Here is a 25,103-nt window from a genome sequence, read left to right as displayed (position 1 = left end):
TCATCGGTAACAGTGCCAGAAAACTTGTGGGTATTTTAATAACTGTGAATAAATCCATGTAGCGAAAATGGCCTCTCATGCAATATTTCAATATAATGTTTTGGCGATTGATGACACACACAACACTTGAACTAATGTGATTGTTAAGATGACTATTCTCAGGCTCCTCGGTCCAAGGGACAAGAATTGAGGCATTTTGCTATCATCGGTTAAACCGACGTAGGGTAAAATGAACTCACCGGTGCAATCACAGAGAAGGTCTACGGGCTACGGTTTTACACCGGATTAACCGACGCTAAAGAAATTGCATACGTCGGTGCATTGACAGATGAAGACAGAGGAAATTCTATACACCGGTTAAACCGACGATTAGATATTGGTGAACGTCGGTGCAGTTGTCCAGAGAGTTAGTTTTTCAGCAACTACACTCACCGGTTAAACCGACGCTGCATCGGTTGATTACGTCGGTCGATTGAAGTAGCCGTTGAAGTATAACGAATAGTTGGAAAATGCACTAACCAGTTAAACCGGTGATGACAAAAATGGGAGCATCGGTTTAACCGATGATAGCAGTTTTTGTCAGCCTTTTTCCAACGGCTAGTTTGGGGTGTGTGGGCTATATATATGCCACCCCACGGCTCATTTGAGAGTGCTGGAGATCATACAAGCATACAAGAGAAAAAGATCATCTCCAACCATCCTAGAGCTTCATTGTACATCATATAGGCTTAAGCACACTTGTGAGAGTGCTTAGTGCTTGTAATAGGGATTAGTTCTTGTGAGAGCTCCCTTGAGAGAAGTCTTGCTGCAGCAAGCAACTTGTGATCCGTCGTGTGACCCTCCGTCTTGGTGTGGAGTGGCAACGACACTTTGTGCGGGGGAAGAGGAGGCCCCCTCCTTGGTGGAGAAGCTCCGTAGTGGATTTCGGCCGGGTGACCGAGAGAGACGGTGGCGGTGCACGAGACTTAGTGTCTTGTGGGCACTTGCCTTTGCTTGCCGGCATCGCCTTGGTGGCGTAGTGCAAGACGTGATCGGAAGAGCCTCGGTGTCCCGTGGACGTAGGCGTTTGTGCCGAACCACGTTACATGACCGTGTTTACTCGGGAGTTTGCATCCCTTTTGCACTTACCTCTTTACTTATCGTATTACGCTTCCGCATTTACTCTATCTTGCATGCCTTTACTTTCCTAGTTAGTTTGATTAGGATTGGCTATAGGTTGCAAGTTTTTAGGGGTAAGTAGAGAGTAGCATAGATAAACCTTAGTCATAACTAGCATGTGTAGGACGTGTTAGGTTTATCTTATGCAAGTAGTTTGAGCCCTAAGACAAAAAGCGATTAGCGACCCTATTCACCCCCTCCCCCTCTAGGGTCGGACACCCCAGTGATCCTTACAATCCGCAAGCACACGAGTATCGCCGTAGCTTTCACAAGAGAGTATTCAAGGGTATCGAATCCATAGGGAACATGCATGCACTAACTTCTAACTTAGTTGGTCCAATGACACACCAGGATGTGTGGCAAGAATGGAGAGGATTACTGAGGTAGCACAAAAGATGAGTTCACTATTACAGAATTGTTTTTCACTACCGGCCCTAAACCTAATTTCACCGCCGTTTAGGTGCCGGCGGTGAAATATCGGTGGGGACAATACCCATTTTCCCCGCCGGCTTTTGAACCTTTATAATAAAATAGTGGTGAAAATTATTTTCACCACTAGCTCTACACCCAACTGCTCCAAGGCCAGTGGTGAAACATTTTCACCATGGTCCTTTAAGAACTGGCAGTGAAAATGGCGGTGGTGAAAATAGTTTCTGTAGTAGTGGTTAAAGTTCGATCTCTCGGGCAAAATACTCACTTCAGGCACCGGCTTGCCCTTGAAATGGTCACGAGACTCCGGCAAATGGCTCTATACTATATCCTAACATGGAGGTTTACGAAGGACCGACAGAGCTTTCACCACCTGCGGACTACCTCTACAAACCATGGGATATAAAGAAAATAAAGGTAACCTTTAGCCTAGACACCACATCTACACTACTAATTACTATCGTAGCTTGACTACATCTGAATTCCTGTAGCAACCTACGACACTATATATAAATACAGAGCGATGAAACCACAAGTAAGAGAACTGCTCACTCAAATATAAGTACTATGCAAGACAGGAATCAAAAATACCAACTTACTTTACTCCGAAAGAAGCCAGTATCAGTAGAGGTACAAGCTTGAAGAAGAGCACCAACAGGCCTGACGCTTCTCCGATCTACTCTAAGCACTACCTAGACAACGCTTCGCCTTTGGAATGGAGCATTAGTTCTACATGTTGAGTGATGTGTGTATGAGAGGAGGGCAGGCTCCCTTTTATAGTCTCTAAGGATGGTTCCCGCCATTGCTTCATATAGAAACCTTATCCACAGCCTTGAGAAAGAGTAAGGGGCACTCTATGTCAAAGTGCAGCTGGACGGGAGCCTAGCCAGGTTCAGGTGACCCCCAGGTGGCCACTACTTGTTGACGCTTGCTAAAGACTGTTTTCAAACGTCAATTTGATAAGAAAAATCAAGAGAATTTTCATTTCTTACATGCATATAAAATAATGCCAAACCCAACATGCCTTGCAAAAACATGTAATGCTAGAAATTGAGCAGAATTGAAGGCTACAAGCACTCTATGATTCCAGGCAAAACACATCGACCAATCGGAGCACAAGATTCAAACATAAACGGATCAAAGGGACTACCTAAAGGTGCAACCGACATAGGAAAAGTCCGGTGCACCCAAAACCGTCACCAGGGCCCACATACCAGCCACCCAGCCGAAGCTAAGGTCGGTTGGAGCCCTGGCCTAGTTGGCCGAGCTTAGTTCGGTTCCACCGACCTTCTCCTTTGACATGGTGCCTCCCTATTGGTCCTCCATGGTGGTTTCAAGTGGTAGAGCTATTGTACCCGGCCGAGCACACCCATGGCTCCCTCCTATAAATAGTAGAGAGGGGGTCTCAAATGGAGACACACCACATGTTCACCTCTAAGTGCTCAAGTTTTCATTTCCTCTCTTGCTTAGTCCATAGGCTAGTGGAGTTTAGACTGAAGTAGCTAGTCTTCGGGTCCCCGAGTGTGCTCAGAAGTTTCGCTATGGGTTTAGCTCTTACTTTCCTATGTAATTCTTGAATGTTTGTAGTAGACTTATCTTATAGTTTTTTTTGTATTTGCATGACATACTCTGCGGTGTTAGACATATACTTCATGATTAGTTTGTATTCGTACTTTATACTTTGCATGATTAGATAGATAGCTTTAGTACACTAGCACCCGTTCCTGTATTCAAATGTTTGCTCTAGTATGATATCTATCCATCCAGAGGGTGGGGGCTCCACGCGGGAAACTAGAATATCGTTTATCAATGTAGTCATGGTGTCCGATGTTGGCGTCTACCAGCGTCACCACTAGGTTGGGTATTCCTAGGCGGCAACGTTTGAAGATGCCAAGTGAGGTGCAGGTATTTCGTAAACCATGAATAAATCTGCAAGCGCATGGAATGCCGTTGTAACATTTTACCCGGGAGTATTCCGGGGCGACATTTATACTTTCGCAGGGAAGGCAACGGTTAATATATAGGCAAGTTGATGAACTAATCTTAATTGGATATTCAATTGTATAAACAAGGGTAAGATAAATGACAGAGGTAGTGTAACACACAAGTTCATGCTAAACTCAAAATAAGATAAAGGCAGGGAGAAAAGAAGAAGTTAGCAGCTTGGATTTCATGTATTAAAGTTAGTTACACAGCTTGTATTGTTCTTTTACGACATACATATGATTATCCTAGCTCTAGTCATCCTAGTACTACCGGGAGACCACTTACGACTAACAGATTAAATTGTTCAACCGGTACTTTATGGACCTCCTAATAACCCCCTAACCGAACGTGGTGGTTTACAATGGCACAAACAGGGCTGCCACCACATGTTGGATACCTGTACAAACCAAGGGAAAACGTGACATCTAGCAACACTTAATTAACCCAAACACTATGTCTACATTAATAAGCGATATTTTAGTGTACCATGCGGAGCCCCCACCCTTCGGATGGACAGACATCATACTAGAGCAAACATGAATATTGGAACAGATATCGGTATACTAAAGCTAAAGGTCAAACCATGCAAAGCATAGAGCAACAATATTAACTAATCACAAAGTATATATCTGACACATCAGAATATAAGTCATGTCAATATAAATAACTATAAGGTAAGTCTATTACAAATATCCGAGATTTACAAAGGACAGTGAGAGACAAACCCATACGAAACTCCTAAGCAACCTCATGGACCCAAAGACTACTACTTCAGCCTAAACTCCACTAGCCTATGAACTAAACAAGAGAGAACTTGAGAGAATACTTGTGGTGTGATTTGTGGTGTTTCTCCATTCTTAACCCGCCCTAACTATTTGTAATAGGGAGCCAGGGATCTTCATGGTGAGTTGTAGCAACTCTAGCACCTAGAACCGACATAAGGAGCCAATGGGAAGCTGCCACATCGAGGAGGTAAGTCAGTTGCGCAGTGGGCAGATCGGCCGAGCTGGGCCCACTGTCGTGGGTCCACATCTTCCTCCAAGAGACTATCGTGGGTCCACATGTCAATTTCAGATGAGTGAGCTTCTGTCCTAAGTCAGTTTCTGCTGCAGGTGGGCCCTTTGATCCGGGTGAGCCTGTGTTCTGTGCTCTGATTTGTCGACATGTTTTTATCTTGGATCATAAGATGCTTGTAACCTGCATTTCTGCTCAATTTCCAATATTGTATATTTTTCAAAGGCATAGTGGGTTTTGGCATGCAAACTCTCATGATTTTTTGATCAAATTGACTCTTGAAAACGGTCTCTAGCGAGCGTCAACATCCGGGTTAATCAAGTATTGATGGATGTCGTCATTTACCATGGTTTGTAGAGGTAACCAGTAGATGGTGACAACCCTATTTTGGTCGTCTTAATCTTCCACATTCAGTTAGGGGGTAGGAGATTCATAAAGTACTGTGATGAGCAAGACAATTTTATCTACAGTCATGAGCGGTCTTCCAATAGTATCTAGATGTCTAGAGCTAGGATAGTCATGTGTATGGTCTAAATGTGTTGTATGAACTGTATAATTATCTAGAAGTACACAAAACCTGGATAGCTAACTTCTTATTTTCTCCCTACCGTAGGATTAACTTGAGTTTGATTATGAAACTTGTGAATCACACCACCTCTTATTCGTTATTTATTTTACCCCTATTTATACAATTGAATAGCCAAACAAGATTTATTCATCAACTTACCTATTTGTTAACCACCATCTTTCCCGCAGAAATATAAATGACAACCCTGGTTTACTCCCAGGTAAACGCTACAGCGGTATTCTGTGTGCTTGCGGATTTATTCGTAACTTACGAAATACCCCCCTTTGGCGTTTGCGGGCGCCATTGCCTAGGAACACCCACCTAGTGGTGACGCATGTAAGCGCAAACAAGCATTTTGGTGCTGTTGCTGGGGAACACTCACCTAGCGGAAACGCTGGTAAACACCAACAAGTGTCTTTGGATTGCTCCTTAGCATGGTATCCTTGGACGAATTCTATGCCTACGAGCATTTTGCCGCAATGGTGTAAGGTATAGCATATATGCCATCCCTTATGCTAGAATATTCTATGCCTGTGAGCAGTCTCGCTGCCCCGGGTAGGCATTGCCAGCAACGTGCTGCTGAGCTCTGCTCGGTGAGGAAGTAGAGGAGGGAGAAAAGAGTTAAGAGAGAGAAGGGAGGAAAAAAGAGGGAAAGTAGGTTTGTCAACGATGTTTGACTGCGAATTTCTTCAAATTTTTGAACTGAACTAGAAATTTGGCCAAATAAAAGTTGTAGAGAACTTCAAAGCCTATATCTTTTGTTTTGGGCAAAAGTTTATTTGAACAATGGTTTAGAAGATAATTTAAACTTAAATTTCCTAGGGTTTGAAAACTTGTCATTTCATGTGCAAATTTTCAAATTTTGGTCATGACCTCAACTACATTATGTGGTAGACCTTATCAAAAGGAATGTGTGGGTACATCGAGTATACAGATCGTCCTATACGCAGCATATTCACATGCATACACATGCATATAAACACATACATACACATGCACATAGGAATGCATGGCTTTTATTTTTGGTTATCATGCATGATGTCATGTATAAGTTCTCTTAGCATTTAAACACTTAGGGTGTCACAGATGAGGGCAGGCTGGACCCCTCCAAAGCATAACTAACATTGACAACCCTCAGGCAATAAGGAAGTGTTTGGGAGCACTCTACTCCACTAAATTTGGCTCCACTCCACAGAAAAATACACAAACACCTCAACCAGCTCCACTCCACTCCACTCCACCAAATATTGGCTCCACTCCACCTTTTTTATGGAGCTCCTCAAGAGGTGCTCCACCAATTCTTGGAGCTGGTGGAGTTGGTAGAAATTACCCACCATGCTATTAGTTACATAGAAAAAACTTTTCGCTCATCTATTCTCGCGTTGATCGCTCCTCCCCGCGACCCCGCCCATCTCCTGCTTCACCCTGCGCCGCCGCCTGGAGATCCCGCCGCCCTTTGGAGGTCTCGCCGCCGCCACCGCGGAGTCCTACCACCGCCGCCGAATGGAGATCCCGCCGCCCTCTAGAGTCGAGCCGCCACCGCCCTAGATCTCCTCCGGGGAACACACTGTTCATCGGCTTTGATTTCCGCAATCCTATGATGTTGCACATCCACTCGCCTCCAAGGGACTCCGACGCCCTACTGGGTCACCATCGCGTGCAGGGTCGTGGTGGCCGGGGCCGGGTGGGCCTCTGGGGCACGACAGCAGGTGGTGGGGCTGCCGGTGCTGGCCGGGCCGCTGGGGGCACAGCGGCTGGGGCATGACGGCCGGGGACGCGGCGGACGGCCGGGTGACCGCACGCCGCCGGGGACGCGGCGGTCATGGGGCGGAGGGGGTTGTCCGGCGGGTGCAGAGCCATGAGGTGGTGGTGTGGATTGGAACACAGCCTTCTGAGGAAGAAGGACCACCTGACAAATGGGGCACATATAGTAGTGAGGCAATGAATGGATTGGACTGCTGGGCGGGAGCTGGGCCATTGGTTTGCACGTTGGGTCGGAGGTAGAGTGGAGCCATACAATTGCCAAACAAAATAGGAGTTAGTGGAGTGGAGCTCAAAGGTAAAGTGGAGTTTATAGAGTGGAGCTGCTTTTTTGGGAGCGGAGTGCTCCCAAACAGATCCTAAATCTCCATATATGATGTAGCGTATTATGTATCTCATGGTCCAAACACGTTTAAACTCTGTATTGCTTGCATCATCATTTTTCTAATCTCGACAACTCCCTGCTTACAATCCACCACCTTAGGATATTCTTAGGTGGGCTTGTAGGTAAAATACAACTATAAATTTTGAAAAAAAGGGGAAAACGGACCGGCAGCATGTGGTCCTTTGGTACCTGTTGGTCTTTCCAATAGTACGAACGGAGACCTTAAACGCCGGGTAAAATATCTAGTGTCCGCTAGTTGAAGAATCAGGACTAAACCCCCAGTTTCCAACCAGTATTGATGGAGTTTTTTTCTTGTATAGTCAAGTGTTAGTTTTATGTAACTGTCAACATTTTTTTTCATACAAATAAGTTTAGAAACTGTATTTGAAATTCCTTCCATAACTACATACATTTTTTTGTGGTACCATAAATATATATTCAGGATGCGTGTTTTCAGAAATTTATGGATTTTAAAGCATGAAATATATAAATTAAATATAATATAGATTAAAGTATAAAAATATCCAGGAGACGGGGGCACCCCACACCCGGGTACCAACCGGGGGGTCTATTCCTCGCTGCGTGCGACTGGATTCAATCCAATCGCAGCAGCGAGCTCCCCCGCCACCCTCGGCTCCGGCGGCGCCTCCACGCTAACCGAGGTCGTATCCTCGCCCACCATCGACGCCACGCTCCAGCCCGAGACCTAGCCCGGCCGCCGGCGGCCACCACCCCTGCCTGCGCTGCACCGCCGCGCCACCCGGCCACACACCACCGCCCACCGCCGATCGATTCCTCCCCCGCCCATCTTTTCTTCTAAGTCCGGTGACCATGGAGTCTCCACCGCCGCCGCCGCCACCCCAGCAACCCCGGATCTAAAGGCCGCCGCCCTCCACCACCCCGGGCGCCGACGACCTCGCCAGCGGTCGCTCCCCCCACCAACCACCCTCGCCGGCCACCCCCTCCCCCTCCCCCGCCCCCGCCCCCTACCTCGCCGGCGGGAGCTCCGCTCTCCCCTGGCTCGTGGTGTGGTGGAAGATGTATAGGAGCCTTGTGTGAGTAGCGCGCGATCAATAGCTTTCCCGACCAACCGCGAGCCCGGTTCCGCGGCTATGCACGCTGATGATACCACATCGGACCAGCGCCCATAAAACTCCCTACGCCACCGACGAATTACCCTTTTTGCCCCTCCAATAATTTTCGGTTGTCTCCTCGCCTCCCACAGCGTCCCCTCGTAGGCTCCCCTCTCCGCAATCCGCTCAGATCTCGCCTGGATCCGCCACGTCTTGCCTGGATTTCGCCTTCGGAACCCGCGGCTCTGTCCGGGCGGGGAGCCAGGAAGGCTCGTTCTTTCCCAGGCGGCGGCGGATCCGTGTTTCTATCGGAGGCGGTTGGGCGGGGTCGCGTCGCGTCACGTTCGTAGTCCTGGTTGTGGCGCCGTCGGTGAGCTGGAATTCGGAGGGGATTTGTGGTCTACGAAGCTGAGACACGGCATGGACTTCGGTGGGGCTGTGGACAGCAGCGGTGAGTGTGGTCCATTCTGTCCTTAGGGTTAGGGTTTGTTGCTTAATTGTCAATTTTCGGGGTTATAATGTGTTTACTCCCTGGAGTAATTGGTGGGAAATCTTTATTAGTTGTGGAGGACGATATCATTTCGTGCAGTTTTTTTTGATGTGTAGGCTTGAACACCATTTTATTTTTTGAGATTTGTGTTGTTTTGTGGAGTAATTGGGTGAAATTAGTCGTGTAATTGATCGTGGCAGTTAACTCCCACCGTGATTTTTGGTTATGAAATTTTATGCAGGTTGTTTGGGTAAAAAGACACGGATTATTTGCATATTATTGGGTCTAGGGTTCTGTTTAAGTTTTAGAGGTATTCCTTGGGTCAGGATGCGAAGTCTGTCAGTAAAGTGTTATCTTTGGTGCTTTCTTTTAAATATCCTAAGCATTGAACCTAAAGTACAAGGTAAATGAAAGCCATCTCTGCTGCTGGCTGGAAACTTTTTCATGCAATGCTGAGATGAAAAATTATGTTATTTAGTATTTACTCTTTGAGAAGTTTGTTGCAGAATATACAACGCTCTGTGAAGTTATTTTAAGAGTTTGTCAATGTGTGGACAATTGGCGCTGCAAAATAAAATGATAGCATGGGAGGTTGCATAGTCACTGGGTTTTATATAGGTTATGGTTCTGATAATATCTCTGAAACTTGAAACTTTTCGCTCCTGTTAGTATGGACATGGAGGTATAATTTACTTGCAGGCAATGTTATCAGGCATATAGGATAGATAATTCTAACTTCTATCTCAAATTATTATTTGTACACCCAAAAAAGTAAACTGTGAAATACATAAGAGATAATTGCTTACAAAATAACCTACAAAATCCTTGTTCTGTGTTAATGTTATTAATTGGCAAAATTATTAAAGTATTAAGCTAGTTATGGCTGAGCACTCTCGGTGCTCTATTAAGGATATATAACATTCTGAGACACTGCCCCTCTCATTAGTACCTAGTCCTTGGAATGTGGCATTGTGGCCTTCGCTCAAATCTTGGCCTAGCTTTAGAATAACTTAAGATTTCCTTGCCATATGCTGTGTTTTGTTCTGGAATTTTGATGTAAACAATTATCTGCCATCAAAGATTCTTGTTGTGGATAGGGGCTAAGGTGCATTATATTTTGATATTTAGTTGAGAAAAAGGGCATAGGATATGATGATTTGGTAAGCAAGTGCTAAGATGTGGTGATCTACTGTATTTAGTAGCTTGGTTCCTAGGTTTTAACTTCTTACTCATGCGCTCCCCACCATTTGGTCTTAGAAGTGTAACAAACTGGCAGCATTTCCATGTTCGTGCTGGTTTACCCATTGGGGCAGCATTCAAAGAACATGCCTGTAGGTCAAGGTTGGAAATAGCGGGCTATGAAGTTTAGCGGTAACTTTCTCTAAAAACTATAGAATAGCTATAGCGAAGCTATAGCGGGCTATAGCGAAAGCTAAATCATTTAGCGGAATGATAAAATAATAAATAATCTCATACAAATTATAAGTATCGTTGGTCTAACACCTAAAATTTGAGTCTAACACATCTCTTAACTACCCAACAGTACCCAATTGACATTTAGCGCTGCTAAGTCTCACAAAAACCTATTTAGCGGACATTTAGAATGGCTAAATCTCATAAAACCTCTTTTAGCGGATATAGCGGACAAATGTTGTATAGCGTAGCGGTAGATCTCCTAAAAAGCTATTAGCGGGCTATAGCGAGGCTATAGCGGGCTATTTCCAACCATGCTGTAGGTAGAAAAGTCAAAACATTCACACCTCTATTGGGTACATGTATTGCGTTATTATCAGGCTAGAATGCCATCCCTTGTTCATGCCCATCCAGTTCCCTGATGGAAGTAATTATTAGGTGACACAACATGCCAAACACCCACATAAGCCCTACTGCATGGAAGTCTATCATCTGCACTTTGCTGCCTAGTTGGCACCAAGGTGATGCCGTTATAACACCGACTTAATAGAGCATAACCTCAGGTGCCTTTCTTTATGCAAGACACTGCCTCTGATGCACCGATACGTTCCTTTGGTCGCGTGTCGGTGTCGAACACCGTGTCCGACACCGACACGTCACCGATACGTGTTGAAAGAGTACCACCGAATTAAGCATTAAAAATAAATCGATTTAATCACCAATACCTCGTCGACACTTTGCTGACGCGTGCTAGACACGGCCCTCCTCAGATCGATGCGCCGCCGGCGCCAGCTCGCTGCTCCTCCGATCGATGCGCCGCTGGCACTGGCTCGCCGCTCCTCCGCTAGCGCCATGCAGATCTGCCCAGGCAGCGACGCGTGGGGGAGGCGGGATGTTGGGCGTCGGCGAGGGAGGAGGCGATGTCGAGCGGAAGTGGCGACAGAGGAAGTGAGAGGAGACATCTGGCTGTGGTGAAAGAGTTGAGAGGAGGGAACATCGGGCAGCAGCCTGGGAGGAGGCAATGTCGGTCAGCGGCGGCGAGGCGCCAGCGGAGGAGGGACATCACGGCGGCGCGTCGGGGGTGGCGGCGGTGAGTGTGGTTTGACAAGGGTGAGGCCATGAGGGTGTGACCAGCGAATGGATAAGGTGGTGCTGGGCTGCTGGCTGTTCAGGCTTAGGTTTGAGCAGTTGGTGGGCCTTTCTGTCAAATGCTTGGCCCATTAATATCTGATTTTTTTAAAATTCTGGATGATGTATATGCTGTGTTGCCATGTCGCTGTTTTTAGGAAAATGGTGAATCGTCGTGTCCGACACGCATGTCGGAATCGGTGCAACGTAGGACGCTGCCATAGTGTGTTAACATGATTTGTGATTATTTTTTTTTCTAAATGGGCCTGTTTATATTTGCGTCTGCGGCGTTGGCGTCAGGCTCAAGCGAAGAATGGGCCTTCCCTGTGCTGTGCAGCTGATGCGCTTTGATATTTTAATGGGGCAACGCGAAACGCGCTTCTGGGAAAAACCGCTGCTGCAGGAAGCGCGCCTTGCAGACTCGGAAAAAAACAGGCCCAACATTGCTTTGAATTACCTTAACTCAATAATATTTCAAATGAGTAGTACGTTTAACAAATTTATGTATTTCCAACGTTCAAATTTGATCTCTTTATGCAAAAGGCTGGTCTGGCTTGTAAAATTTAAAATGAATATAGAAAAAAACATGTGACTTGGTGGGGCCTGATGGGCACAGCCCAAGCTCTGATATGTATATGCAGGATTTGGAGTTTGTAGAATGAAATCAAGTAGTTTAAACATATGTATTTTATCTGAAATAATAGAAAAGTTGTTCAACAAGATACCTTCAATGTGCTCACAATTATGACCTGCACGCTTGCCAAATGAAGAAAAAAGCTAAATGGCAAATGCAAATCACTATTTGTAGTAGGGGGTAATGCAACACTGGTCACCTTTATAAACAAAAAGTTTCATATGTCGAGAATATATTTTGGGATTATTTTGCACAGGTTCCTGTCGGTGACAGGCTGGGAATGGGTACCTATCCTGCTGGTTTGAACCAGTCAGGTAACAACATTTGAGAAATGCTATGCTCAGAAATTTGGCATTGGTTACAGGAACCGATGATGATCTTCCACCACCATATCAGAACAACAGAGGTATGAAAGGCAGTGGACGTATCACTGGTAATGGAAGAGATACTATTGGTGCTGGTCCATATACTAGAGTTCAACAACCTCAGACAGATATGGAAACACAAATACATCACCTTGAGCAAGAAGCATATTGTTCAGTTCTTCGAGCATTCAAGGCTCAGTCTGATGCTATAACATGGGTATACATGTCTCTGCCAATCTTCATGTTATTAATTTACTCAGGTTGGCCTACAGTTCATAGATTGGCCTTATAAAAGTTTGAATATATTGTCTCAGGAAAAGGAAAGTCTCATTACTGAGCTTAGGAAGGAGCTACGAGTATCTGACAAAGAACACAGGGAGTTGCTAAACGGAGTTAATAGTGATGATATTATCCGAAGAATAAGGTTGTCTGATAGATGAGTGTACATTTTAAATGTGCAGTATCCTCTTTGCCCCATTTCTATTAATTTTCTCACCTCTTATGTTCTTCTCTTTCAGGGAATGGAGAGAGTCAACAGGTGTGCTTCAGATGAATCCAGTTAATAATGCTCAGCGTTTGCATGACCCTGTGCCCAGTCCTACCACCTCTGCTCGCAAGAGGCAAAAGACATCTCAACCCATTCCCTCCGCATCTGTACCTGCGCCATCTGCTATGCACTCACAGCCTATAGCTGCACCAATTCAACCATCATCTTCAGGAGCAAAAAAGGCAGCACCACCTGGCTCAAAAGTGAAAAAGAACAAACCAGTAAGTGATGGTTGAAACATCTGCAGTTAATTTTGTGTTTGTAATTTTTGGGATTTTATATTAATTATTTTTGGGTAATTAATTGTGTGCATGGTGTGCTTGAAGGGCCAAAAGATAACTGGCGGCCCTGCAGTCAAATCTATGCCACCTTCTGCTGGTCCTTGTGGGCGGGGACCAGTTATTAATAGAAATACTTCTGCTGGCCTTCCTCCTGAAGGACCACAATTAAATCCGTTAATCAGCCGTAAAGTCATGACTCGGTGGCCTGATGATAATAGTTTTTACGAAGCTGTAATAACTGATTATGATGCAGAAAAGGTACATCTTATTTCTATGGGGTCACAGTTATCACTTGTATTGGTTCACATACTTAATCAAGTCGCTCTGATTAATTGTAGGATCTCTATGCTCTTGTTTATGACATGAATACAGCACATGAGACATGGGAGTGGGTTGATTTTAAGGAGGTAATTACTCATCATTGCCAATGAAGAAAAGTCTATTTTCTTTCCCTTGACTCTTCACTCAGTTTGGCTTGCTGTTCTCATGCGAAACCCTATAAAATATGTAACTCAACTGTCAAAACTGTTGCAAACTATGTCCTAAGGTTGGTTTTGTGGGTGGTTTTAGGTGATGCGGTAGCCACATAACCCCTCTTGCATCTCCATGTGGATGATTTGGTTGCCATATCACCCAAAAACCCATAAAGCTGGCCTTTCGTGAAAAAATTTGCGCTGGTGTTGAGAGTCAAGAAACAGGTTTTTTATCTAGTTTTAACTGAGGGATGAATATGAAACTTTTTTTTTTGTGTGGGGCAAACGTAGATCGTCCTTTTGAGTTGTGAATGACATTCAATTACCTGATAATTATAATATTATTATTATTCAAAAGCAACAAGAGTAACTCTTTCATATCTCAAAATGCTTTATGTCAATGACTTTGGAATCCAACTGTCAGTACTCTCTAAAAGAGGTATAGCTAAAATGCATGTTTTCCCTTGGGATTTTCTGGGTCCACAGCTACACACACCACTAATATTAGAAATTTTGTAACTTATTTATCCAAAGTTTTGGTTCTACGATATGGTGTAGCAAGCCACCCATATTTGAGTTCTGCCATCCACTTATGAACACTATTTTGTCGAAGTATGCCCAAGTTATAGTTGTTTTGGCTGCCATGGATGTGGAGCAGTGAACCAAATAACCTCCATAGCTTACCTGATGAGCATGATGTATGAAATTTCTTAATTTGTGTAAGGCTGTGTTTAGTTCGCGAAAAAGTTTGGGTTTTGGTACTGTAGCACATTTCGTTGTTATTTTACAATTAGTATCCAATCATGGACTAATTAGGCTTAAAAGATTCATCTCGTATGAAACAATTGAATTATGTAATTAGTTATTTTTTCAACTACATTTAATGCTCCATGCATGTGTCTGGAGATTCGATGTGACGGGTACTGTAGGAAATTTTTTGGGAACTAAACATGGCCTAAGATACGTATGCAATGATTGTGATCTTCCTGTTATATATCACAATCATATTTCCTCAGGAAAAAAATGACTTGTTCTCAACTGAAAATTCTCATTGAAGTGTCAGATATACTTTGATTAAGTCATAATTGTCTCAGTTTCAAAACTGGACTGGAGCAGCTATACAATCAAGAAAATCCAAGAATCCATGGCTGGTCTTAATTATCATGTTAATGAACTGGTTAGTTAAGGACTATAAATGGATGACCTCCATCATAATAGAATTAAGAGTAGACCATCACAGTAACATTAACAGCTGAACACATTTCTTGAACAATTTCAATAGTTAAGCAACAAGCAAAATGCCTATAGTGTAATGTATGCATGATATTTGTTTTTCATCTTTGCTGCAGATGGCACCTGAGGATGTAAGATGGGAAGGTGAGGAGCCTGATTTAAACCTTCTTGGTCGTGGTGCTGCCGCTCATGGTGTTAAGAAGTCAACCAGTCGTGGTGGCCCCATGTTAGGTGCCGGAAGAGGTAGGGGCCCCCAAAAGAACTCATTTAAGAAAGATTATCCACCTTCGCAAAACGGTGTTGGGAAGAAGAGTTCTGACTACATAGAAATTCTTCATACAGAGACACTCATAAAGGAGGTTTGTTTGGAAAGAACTTAGCTTATTGGTTTACAACCATACCAAATTATCTTTTTTTTATCATGATGATCTGCCCATTTAGGTGGAGCGGGTTTTCAGTGCTGGCAACCCTGACCCCCTTGAGATGGAGAGGTCGAAGAAAGTGCTAAAGGTAACAGAGACGTCTGCCAAACATTATTGGGGTGCCGTTTCTCTGGAACTAACAAATGTTCTGGCAGGAGCATGAACAATCATTAATCGATGCAATTGCAAGGCTTGCTGAGGCGTCTGATGGTGAGTGTGGTATGTTTAGTGCATAAATCTTCTTTCCTCAACCTTAACCACAAAGTCCATATGCTCTATTTTGTGTGCTCTTAGCCATTCTTGGATGAAAGTTTTCTTGGGTGTGCTCCATGAGGATGAAGCTTTTTAGTCAACTCATGCAGCACATATTCTGAACGATTCCTGTGAATGTGATATGTCATATGGTACTGAGTTGAAGTGGTCTTCTAAAGTATTTAATGTTGACTTCCACTTTGAATACAAACTTGTAAATTATATAGGATTTCTGCTGAGTAATGCGCATACAGAAATATCTCGAAGGAAAAAAAGTACATTTTACCACCTCCAGTAATCCACTTTGTCCGCTGAGCCCTCTGAACAGAAGTTCGGCTTGATTTTCTACCTTGAACTATTTTAACTGGTCCAATCTACCGCAAATTGAGAAGTTGGACTTGAACTTTTTTACTTATCTTGAGTGCTTGTAGCAGAACTAGTTTAACATGTTCCTTCATTTGTTTTCTTTTGATGTTGTAGCAGATGACCATGCGCGATCTTTGGAGTACAACCGTGGGTGGAGGAACCAACATGGAGGACGATATGCCGATGACATGGCTATCGATGTCCTCATGTCTGGAGATGCAGATGCCATGTGAACCATTGCCAAAATGTACACAATTCCCTAATTAGTTTTTTAGCCTGTTGTGAAATCTGGATGCTGATTTATTCTAGATTTAGCTCTAGCCTCTAGGTACTTCTGATTGGTTCTAATGAATGAATCAGTTGTTAGCATTGTTGTGCTTTTGTAGTAGAATAGTACTCAGCTCGTGCTTGACACTGTAAATTTAGATTTGGAGCTAAGTTTGTTTTGTAGTCTTTTGATAAGCGTCCAGCAAAGTGTAGCAGTGTATGTTGCGCTGGTTTTGTGGGCACACAAGAAGAGGTAGAGTTCAGAATGTATTTATTCGGATAGGGGGTTGGGGTGGCACCGATTGAGGAGAAATTGATTCAACATCGGTTTAGATGGTTTAGATATGTTCAACTGAGGCCTCCTGAGGTGTTGGTGTGTAGTGCGCTTCTAAAGCGGGTTGATAATATAAAGAGAGGTAGAGATTGATTTAAACTAATTTGGGGTGAGTTTATCAAGAGAGATATTAAGGAGTGGAATATCTCTAAGGAATTAGCTATGGGTAGGAATGCTTGGAGATTAGGAATCAACGCTCTTGAACTGTGGCTTTTTTTTGTCTTTGTCTTTTTTTGTGTCTCTTTTATCTTTATTTCTTTCGGGTTTCATTTGTATATGTACAAAAGGTTATGTTGTTATAGTAGTCTTTTGATAAGTAGCAGTGAAGATATTTAACCTCTCATCTTTGACGTAGTAGGTGGCTGAAGGCCATATTTTTCCATTTTAGAGATGAAGTAAAATTTTGTTTGCTTTGTTGTTTAACACCTCTGGTTATCGCACAAATTTGTTCATTTTTTGTTTTTGTGAATACCTGGTGAACTTGAAACTGATCAAGTGTATCTGTGCATGTTCATAGGTGGTGAACGTGAAACTGAGTGTATCTGTGCATGTTCATAGGTCCCCTTGGCTCGTTTTCATGCAATTTAAACAGTCCACTACTGGAATTAGCCTGTTTCCATAGAGCCAAAACTCTAGGAAAATGGTTGAAAAATCGAAAGGAAAGTATTTCCCTAGGAAATTTGGTAAGGAAAGACTTCTAGTGATAAATTTGATGGGAAACCAGGATTGCCCTACGGTTCTAATGGAAAATCCTAGGGACCCTAGGGAACCCGCCTTGAAAACTTTAAAAAAAATGTTGTGCTCCCAGCTTTGTGCCTGGCTCGGCGATGCTGCCAAGCGCTGCAGCTCTGGGTCGTGCACCGCTCCATGCTCACGCCGTGCCCCACTTCGCGCAGCGTGCCTCGATGTTGCTGCTTCATGCCAGAGCATTGCCACAGCTCCGCACCGTTGCACGCCTTAGTTTCGTGTCGTGGTCCCATCCCCGCTCGGTGATGCCGCCATGTGATGCCGCCATGTGCCGTAGCTCTAGGCTGCCACCTTGTGAAGGGAGAGGTGGTGGGGAGAGGGAGGAAGGTGACATGGGAGAGGGAGGGGACATGTCAGGGAAGAGGCGGAGCACACCGGGTAGAGGGAGGGGTGCGTGTGGGAGAGGGGGGGGGGAGGTGAGAGGATAAGAGAGGGGCTTTTTCAGTAGAGAGCGTGGTCGACGTGATTTCCCTAGAAATATGGTTAGATTTATAGGGAAAGATTCAATATTTCCCTTTCAGAGGAAGGAAACTCCAAGGAAAGTCTTTCTCTAGGAAACTTCAAACAACCCTAGCACCCGGTTTGGAGGTAGACATTCAGCCTCAGAATTCGGAATTGGTATTACTAGCTTCAATTACAGTTGTTTGGATGGTTTGGAATTCAGAATTGGAAACTGAACCCAATACCAATCGCTATTCACCGTACTCACGCCCCTCGCTCTCCAATACTGAGCACTACCCCTAAGTTTTGCGCCAAATTAGGCACAGGAGCCTCACCCCCCAACCTTGTCTCTCTCAATGCAATGCCCCTTCTTCCACGAGTCGTGGCAAAGAGCCTCGTCTCTACCAACGCGCTAGCCCCTTCTTCCTCATGCAGTGGCGAACCCTTCTTCCTCGGAGCCGATAGCTAAGGGCCCCTTCTTCCTCGCAGAAGTCAGCCGGTGCTTCCTTCATCCTCGTGGGCAGCATGGACGGCGACCCCTTCATTCTTGCAGCCATTGATCGGCGCTCCCTACTTCCTCGCTCTTCCTTGCAGCCGGGAGCCCCTTCTCTTCCTCGCAATTGATAGCCGACACCCCTTCCTCCTCGCGGCCGGTGGCCGGAGCTCCCCTTCTTCCTCGCGGCTAGCGTTTGGCGCTCCCCTTCTTCCTCAGCATCCCCTTCTCTTTTTCTCTCCAGATAATTTCATTCCACTTTGTTGTCATCCAAACAATAATTGAATTAGGTGCTTCCTAATATTCCAAAAGGTAATTTCTATTCATCAAACATGAATGATTTGGTATTGAACCCAATTTAATACCACACTCTCCAATATCGACATCCAAATGGACCCTAGGGAAACATGTGGATTCCAGTGATCTAATCAAACTTTTTGCAGCAGTGCCTACAAATACGTTCAATTGGAGTTTAACTTAAACTTCAGGAAACAATTTCTCATAACTGGCTCATAAGTTAAACTTTAGAACCATTGTTTCGCCCTCCTAAGCAGGGAGAGCAGAAATAGTCGGATGACATCTTGAGTTACTCCCTTTGTGGATGATGCATGGATGATGCATCAGAGTACGTATCCTCATGTCCTCACTGGCTTTCCCATGAAATGGACTAGCCAGTTGTCATGATCTCAAAACTGGCACCCCCAGTGTTGTCAGTGGGTCTACAGGGAGCTGAAAAATTGTAGAGAGAGTGTCTTCTAGGCCATCGCTTTGGATGTTGATGGTGGTATTGTGACTTGCTCTCTTGACAAGAGTGAGTTTTGAGGAGGAATGACACGAGGTCAGACTCTTCTCAATCAATTCCGAATTCTCGGTGAAGTTTTGCGGCAAGTCAAAACCAGTCATACAATACACTATTTTCACATAAAAGAGAAAACAAAGCAAGGTTAGACTTCTTAATGGCTACTAATTACAAATACAATCAAGAACATTAGTAAATCTTTTAGCTAGTGCTTTTCTTGGAAACAACACCAAAAACACTTATTGGTATTTCTTATAGTCACAAATCAATCCGCAAGTGTACAGATACCATTGTAGCAGTTTATCCATGAGTATTCAGGGAGTGGTATTTGTTTATCCGCTGGGAAGGCGGTGGTTAAAGAGTTACTAAGTTCATAATTATATATTAATTGAATATCCAAAGTACAAATAGGTGTGAGTGATAATATATGGTAGAGGTAGTGTGATACACAAGAATAATCAAGCTCAAACAAATAGAATATGTAGGAAGAAAGCAAAACAAGGTTTACAAGGTCCTCATGTACTTCTAAACTAATAAGCATGCACAACCAATATTATATAATGTATTTATTTATATGAAGGATGAACAGAGCTATCACTACCTGTCGCCTACCTTTGCAAACCGTGGGGTAATCCTGCATCTTGCAACACTTAGTCAACCGAGGCCTCATGCCTACATTGGTAAATGATACTCCAGTACCCTATATGGAGCCCCAACCCTCTAGATCGACAGACGTTATGCTAGAGTAAACAAGAAATATACTGGAACCAATAATGTGGTATAGTTTCCTTGTCTAAACATGCAAGGTATATGGTACAAGTATAAACTATAAAAGGGACTTATAACTAGCAGACCAGTATATAACCATGCATAAGCAATGATAAAGAACATGACTCTATTGAATAAATTCATGTTTTATCACAAGAGGAATGTACTAAAGCCATAGCCAACTCTCCAAATCGACAAGGGAACACAAAGAACAACTTGCAATGAGGATCAAAAAGAGAGAATGAGCTTCTTAGTGTGTGTTGAAATGGAGAGCACTCTCTTCCTTTTTATAGCCTCAACAGGTAGGTTCTGGTGGTTATCTCAGTGGGAATATGGCACAGCTGACATGGGAAAATGACCAAGATATCCTCCACGTGGCGGCTGCAGGCATGAGACCATGGAGGTTGTTCGGCGGAACCCCACAACTGCCTTTGGCTGGGTGTTTGGTAAGTGGGTCTTGATGTTTATGGTTGTTGCCCCGCGCTGTATCAAATCTTGACACCAACTTCTGATTGGTTGGAATTGAGTTTTCATGCCTTCTTGAGTATGTTTTCTGCTTCTATAATGTTTGCATCCAAAAATATTCCAAGGCTATGTGGAACTATATTATTCTAATAAAATATGCATGTAACAAACATTAGCTCTCCTTTATTTCCTGGAGAAATTCTTGCGTAAAATTTGTAGTTAACGGCCGTCAACACATGCATGAAGAAAATTGCATTTATCATGATTATTAGAATCAAATATGATCAAGGACATTTGCCTTCCTTAATGTCCTACTGTTGCTGTTGCTCAGTGTCTTCAAAGCCTTGCTCTTGCGGATCCTTGAAAGCATCTAGGCCCCTAGTGGGTTTTGGTGTATTGATTGACAACACGATTAAAGGACTAACTTGTTTGCATGAGATTATGAGTAGGAATTCAATTTAGGAATTGATATTAAATGAGATGGTTTATGTATTGCAAGCAAGTGTGTTTTATCCCATTGGCATTATATATATGTGACAAGCAAAATAAGAAAGGAAAATATAGAGCAAGGTATTCATGGTTGATATGAAGGCTCTAATATTTGCTAAGTCTTGTTCGACTTATGATGGGATTCAAAATGACAAGTAAATGTTTTGTGAATGAGACATGATATGCTTATGCATAGTCTCAAATTTGGAAGAACTTGTCATATATAATGAACATTGTTATCAAAGGAAGCAAGCAAGACAAAAGTAAATGAGACATGAGTTTATGCATATGTAAAGTCTCAAATTGGAAAGTTTGCATATGGAGTTGAATTGAGCATTCAAATTGATAAAGAAGATTGCATGCATGACATAAATCAATGAGAGTTCAAAGTGGACGGCTGGGATAAAGGTAGAAGACCGAGAGGCGTGTTTCAAGAGGCTACGCAAGCGACGGCTTGGGGGGAGCAATGAAACCGATATGGGTCAAAGGCCGGAGATCCTAGAGTCATTGAGAGCTCTATGTTGAAGAGTGCCATTATTTGATTGAAGAAGATGACTTGTGAATCTATGATGGATTTCATTCCTAGGCAATTGAAGATTTAAAGTCACTAGCTCAAAGTGAGTATGCTTAGTGAATTGAAGATGTTGAAGTTATTGACGCGAAAGATCGACACATCAAGCCTGAGAGCACCGTTCACCAAGCTCAGACTGCAACTACTTCAAAACCAAGCATTCCAGTCAATTTGACCTGAAAATTGACAAGGAATCGATAAACGTTAAATTCGAGAGCGCGTATCGGCTGGATTTCTGAATATCCCTCACACAGTGTATCAGCAACTGCTACCGATACAGAAAAAGACAAAGTGATTAGGATAAGGACTGTTGTGAATGTGATCTAAGGGAATCGGAAAACGTTGCCGATGCAGGAAAAGACGAATCGGCTGAATCTAACCGATGCGGGTTTAGAGCAATGCATAAAACTACGAATGTGTAGATTTAAGCAAAGCTACACTCAAAACAGATCTAATCGGCTTTATTAGATCTTGAGCAAGAACAAAGGATTCTATAGCCAATCAAACATATTCTAAGCTAGATAAGTTTGCTAAAAACTAAAATAATAGGAAAAACTTACAGATTTAGAAAATATCGATAAATTGTGAATAAATCTAAATGAAACAACAGCGATGCACCGGTTGAACTAAAGCTTAGATCTAATCGGTAAAAATGAAAGCTTACCAGGAAACCAAGTCGCTCGAAAGTGAGACATCCTTGATCAGCTTGAACGAAGTCGCAGAAAGAGGGGTGACGAAGTCGTCGAAAAGAAAACAAATTGCAGGAAATTGTAAATGTTTGTTGTATTGGATGTGTATCAAATTTTTACAATGCACGGGGAAACGTATTTATATCCCCACCCTAACCGAATCCCGGCCGATCACGGCATACACAAACTTGACGTAAAAATAAAAAACTCTTTAAATAAAATTCTCGCCTTCCAAACTGAAGTCCGGTTAAGATCTGGTCAAATCATCCTCTCCGCCGGTCAACAGAATATCCCATTGGCAACAAATCACCAGCCGATTCTCTTGCTAAATCCGTGATGCCTTCCAAATCAACAATTCCTTTTTTTCCTAACATTTATCTTGACGCGTGTCAAAAAATGACATCAATAGAAGCCCTTATCGAATTGATCGAAGAAAGGTCGGCATGATCATGATGAGAAGCTCAAGTGATGATTGTATATTTCAGTTATGTACTTGAGTATAGGTATGCCGTACTATCAAGGGGAATGCAACATCAGTGGGTTTTGACAATACCAAAGTGCTCATAGCAAGTCCCGAGTGAGTTTAGCCAGAAAGAGCTAACACTTTGCAAAATTCATTGAGGGACCGGTCTGACCGGTCTAGGCAGAGTTAGCCCCAACGGCTAGTTGATTCAAACGGACCGGTCTGGTACTGATAGGGGCAACAACTAGTTTTTCTAAGAGGGGTATTTATACCCCATGACTTCACCCATTCGTGGGTGCTGCTGCCATTCCATTCAGGACATATTTGAGAGCCTTGTGAGCACTTGGAGAGTCCTCCCCAACATCTCTTTGTGAGAGTAGCTTGATTCTAGCTGAATCTTTGCGTTGGGTTGAGTGAGATCACTCCTTGAGAGAATTTTGAGCAAGAGAGAAACATCCCTAGCTTGAGCACTTGTGGTTGCGTCGACCAACTTGATTGAAGCATTTGTTACTCTTGGAGCTTGGCTCCTAAACGGCTAGGCATCACTGTCTAGCTCCCAAGATTGTGGTGAGCAGCGACAAATTTGTTGCAGCACCGATCTTGTGCCACGGGGGCGCATGGTCATATAGTGGAAAGAGGAGATAGCTTGAGCTTGTGGTCGCCATTAGCTTCCTCAACGGAGAGTAGGATTCACACGTGGGTGCACGGGGTGAATCTGAACTTCGATAAAACAAATTGCTATGTCTCCTTTGCATCATCTTTATTTCGGTTTGATTTACCTACCTTGCATTAGAGTCTTTGAGTTTGAATTGTGCTTCCGCTCGATCTACTTGGGTGTGCTCTATTTGTGTGCAGGGAAATACTTTTATTGCTATAACAACCTGCAGAAGATACACTCCAAGTTTTGTATAGGCTCATGCTCGAGAGGGGATTTCTTCCCTGCTGGTGACTGCCTGTCTGTATAGACCGGTCTGACCGGTCCAGACAGAGCCAGCAGGGTTAAGTGTTGAAATTGGAAGCATAGCCTATTCACCCCCCCCCCTCTAGGCTACGACATCGTGTGATTAAGATCCTCTCAATACTCGAATTGCACATCTTCTATCGTATCACACAAGTACATACAAGCAAACAAGGACAAAAAATAAGAAATAGCACACCAATCAATGTAAACGAAACAAAACAAGGTTATAAAGCTACTGTACTCGACACAAGGATTGCGTGAGCGCAATAAACAATGAAATCAGACCTAAAATCAGGAAGTTATAGCTAACTAAGAAGGATTTAAACTAACAGGGGCTAATAATACCACATAAACCAAGGGGTAAAACCCAGTTTCATATAATAATCGAAGGGATAATGCACAAATACCCTAAAAAGTATGATGATTTCTATTTTCTAAAAGTGTAGGGACTAAACTTCAAGGAGAAGGGCATAAATCTTATTACTTTTATACTAGGGTTGAGGATAGGTTGATTTCCCAAAACTCGAGGGGTTTTGGCTGCAAAATTCAAAGTTGACCGATATGGGCAAGGGTAAGGGTTTGCCTCTATTAGATTGGATCTAGATCTGATGGACGAGTCTAAGCACGAACAAGTAGCAATGAGCGGTCGAGGGCTCGATGGAATTGCTCGAAAATGAGAACCAGGGCTTGTTTGGAGGCGCGGCGGGACTTGGGAGCAAGCTTGAATCACGGGGAAGACGTCTAGGGGGGATTCAGGAGCGCAAGAGCAAGGGAGGAAGGTTTGCAATGGCAGTGTGGCTCGATAGAGCTCCAACGTATGATAAAGCGTGGTCGAGGGGGGAAAAAGGTCGGCGAGCTTGCTTTACCACCAGACAAAGCTCTGGGCGCAACTTGTCGATGAAGGTGAATGGTGGAGCAGTGAGATGGTAGTAGCGGTCGAAAGCTTGGAGGCGGGAGATGCTAGGGTTGTGGTCTGGGACGTCTGTTGTGGTTTTGTTGGAGCCAAAGGGTGCGAGAGCAGGATGACACTATTTAAAGAGGGGATGAAAGAGAGAAGGTGGCACTACTACAATAATTGATTAACGACTTTTTTTAGCAGCTCTGGGGCGGGCATAAAAAATAATCATCTCTGTTAATGCGCAATATTAACCGAGGTGATCATTTCTTATTAACTGAGGCAGTTAAAAAAACTGTCTCTCAAAATTGATTAATAGAGGCGGTCATGTTGAAATGACTACCTCTGTTAATACTCCTATTTTTGGAGGCGGTCCACTTGCAAAAGGTCGCCTCGGTTAATTGACCGAGCCCCTTAAAACCCATATACCCGAGCCAAACCCTAACAACGCAATCTCTCTCTCTCTCTCTCTCTCTCCCTCCCTCCCTCCCTCCCTCCCGCGTGGCTCTCTCTCTCTCTCCCCAGCTCAGATCCGCCTCTCTCTCTCTCCCTCTCTCTCTCTCACCCCTCTCTCTCTCTCTATCTCTCTCTCCCCTCCCTCTCCAGCGTGGCTCGGCACCGGCAGTGGTGGCCTCAGTGGGCGGCGTCGCGGGGGAGGGCTGGGGGGTGGGGGTGGTGGCAGCGGGCGGGGCAACGGCGGTGGACGGGACGGCGGGCTTGGCTGCGGATCCAACGGACTCAGC

General features: G+C 44.0%; 1 protein-coding gene across 6 annotated transcripts; it reads left to right on the top strand.

Moving 5' to 3' along the window:
• Positions 1-8,371: 8,371 nt before the first annotated feature.
• On the top strand, positions 8,372-16,507 carry LOC120678664 (protein EMSY-LIKE 3-like). 6 transcript variants are annotated; one of them, XM_039959936.1, is made up of 10 exons: positions 8,378-8,825; positions 12,404-12,621; positions 12,719-12,828; positions 12,923-13,172; positions 13,278-13,490; positions 13,571-13,639; positions 15,055-15,297; positions 15,380-15,448; positions 15,516-15,570; positions 16,093-16,507. In XM_039959936.1, exons 1-10 carry the CDS (start codon positions 8,795-8,797, stop codon positions 16,209-16,211), a joined length of 1,377 nt encoding a protein of 458 aa, XP_039815870.1. In that variant the 5' UTR covers positions 8,378-8,794; the 3' UTR covers positions 16,212-16,507. The 6 variants fall into 6 exon arrangements, with proteins under 6 accessions (XP_039815873.1, XP_039815872.1, XP_039815870.1 ...); XM_039959933.1 differs by having other exon boundaries at positions 15,516-15,579; XM_039959935.1 differs by having other exon boundaries at positions 8,379-8,825; positions 15,516-15,579; positions 16,096-16,507.
• The last annotated feature ends 8,596 nt before the right edge of the window (positions 16,508-25,103 follow it).

Source organism: Panicum virgatum, chromosome 6N, assembly GCF_016808335.1.
Source record: "Panicum virgatum strain AP13 chromosome 6N, P.virgatum_v5, whole genome shotgun sequence".
Taxonomy (NCBI): domain Eukaryota; kingdom Viridiplantae; phylum Streptophyta; class Magnoliopsida; order Poales; family Poaceae; genus Panicum; species Panicum virgatum.
Note: the sequence above shows the minus strand (reverse complement) of the source record. Positions and strands in the feature narration are given on the sequence as shown.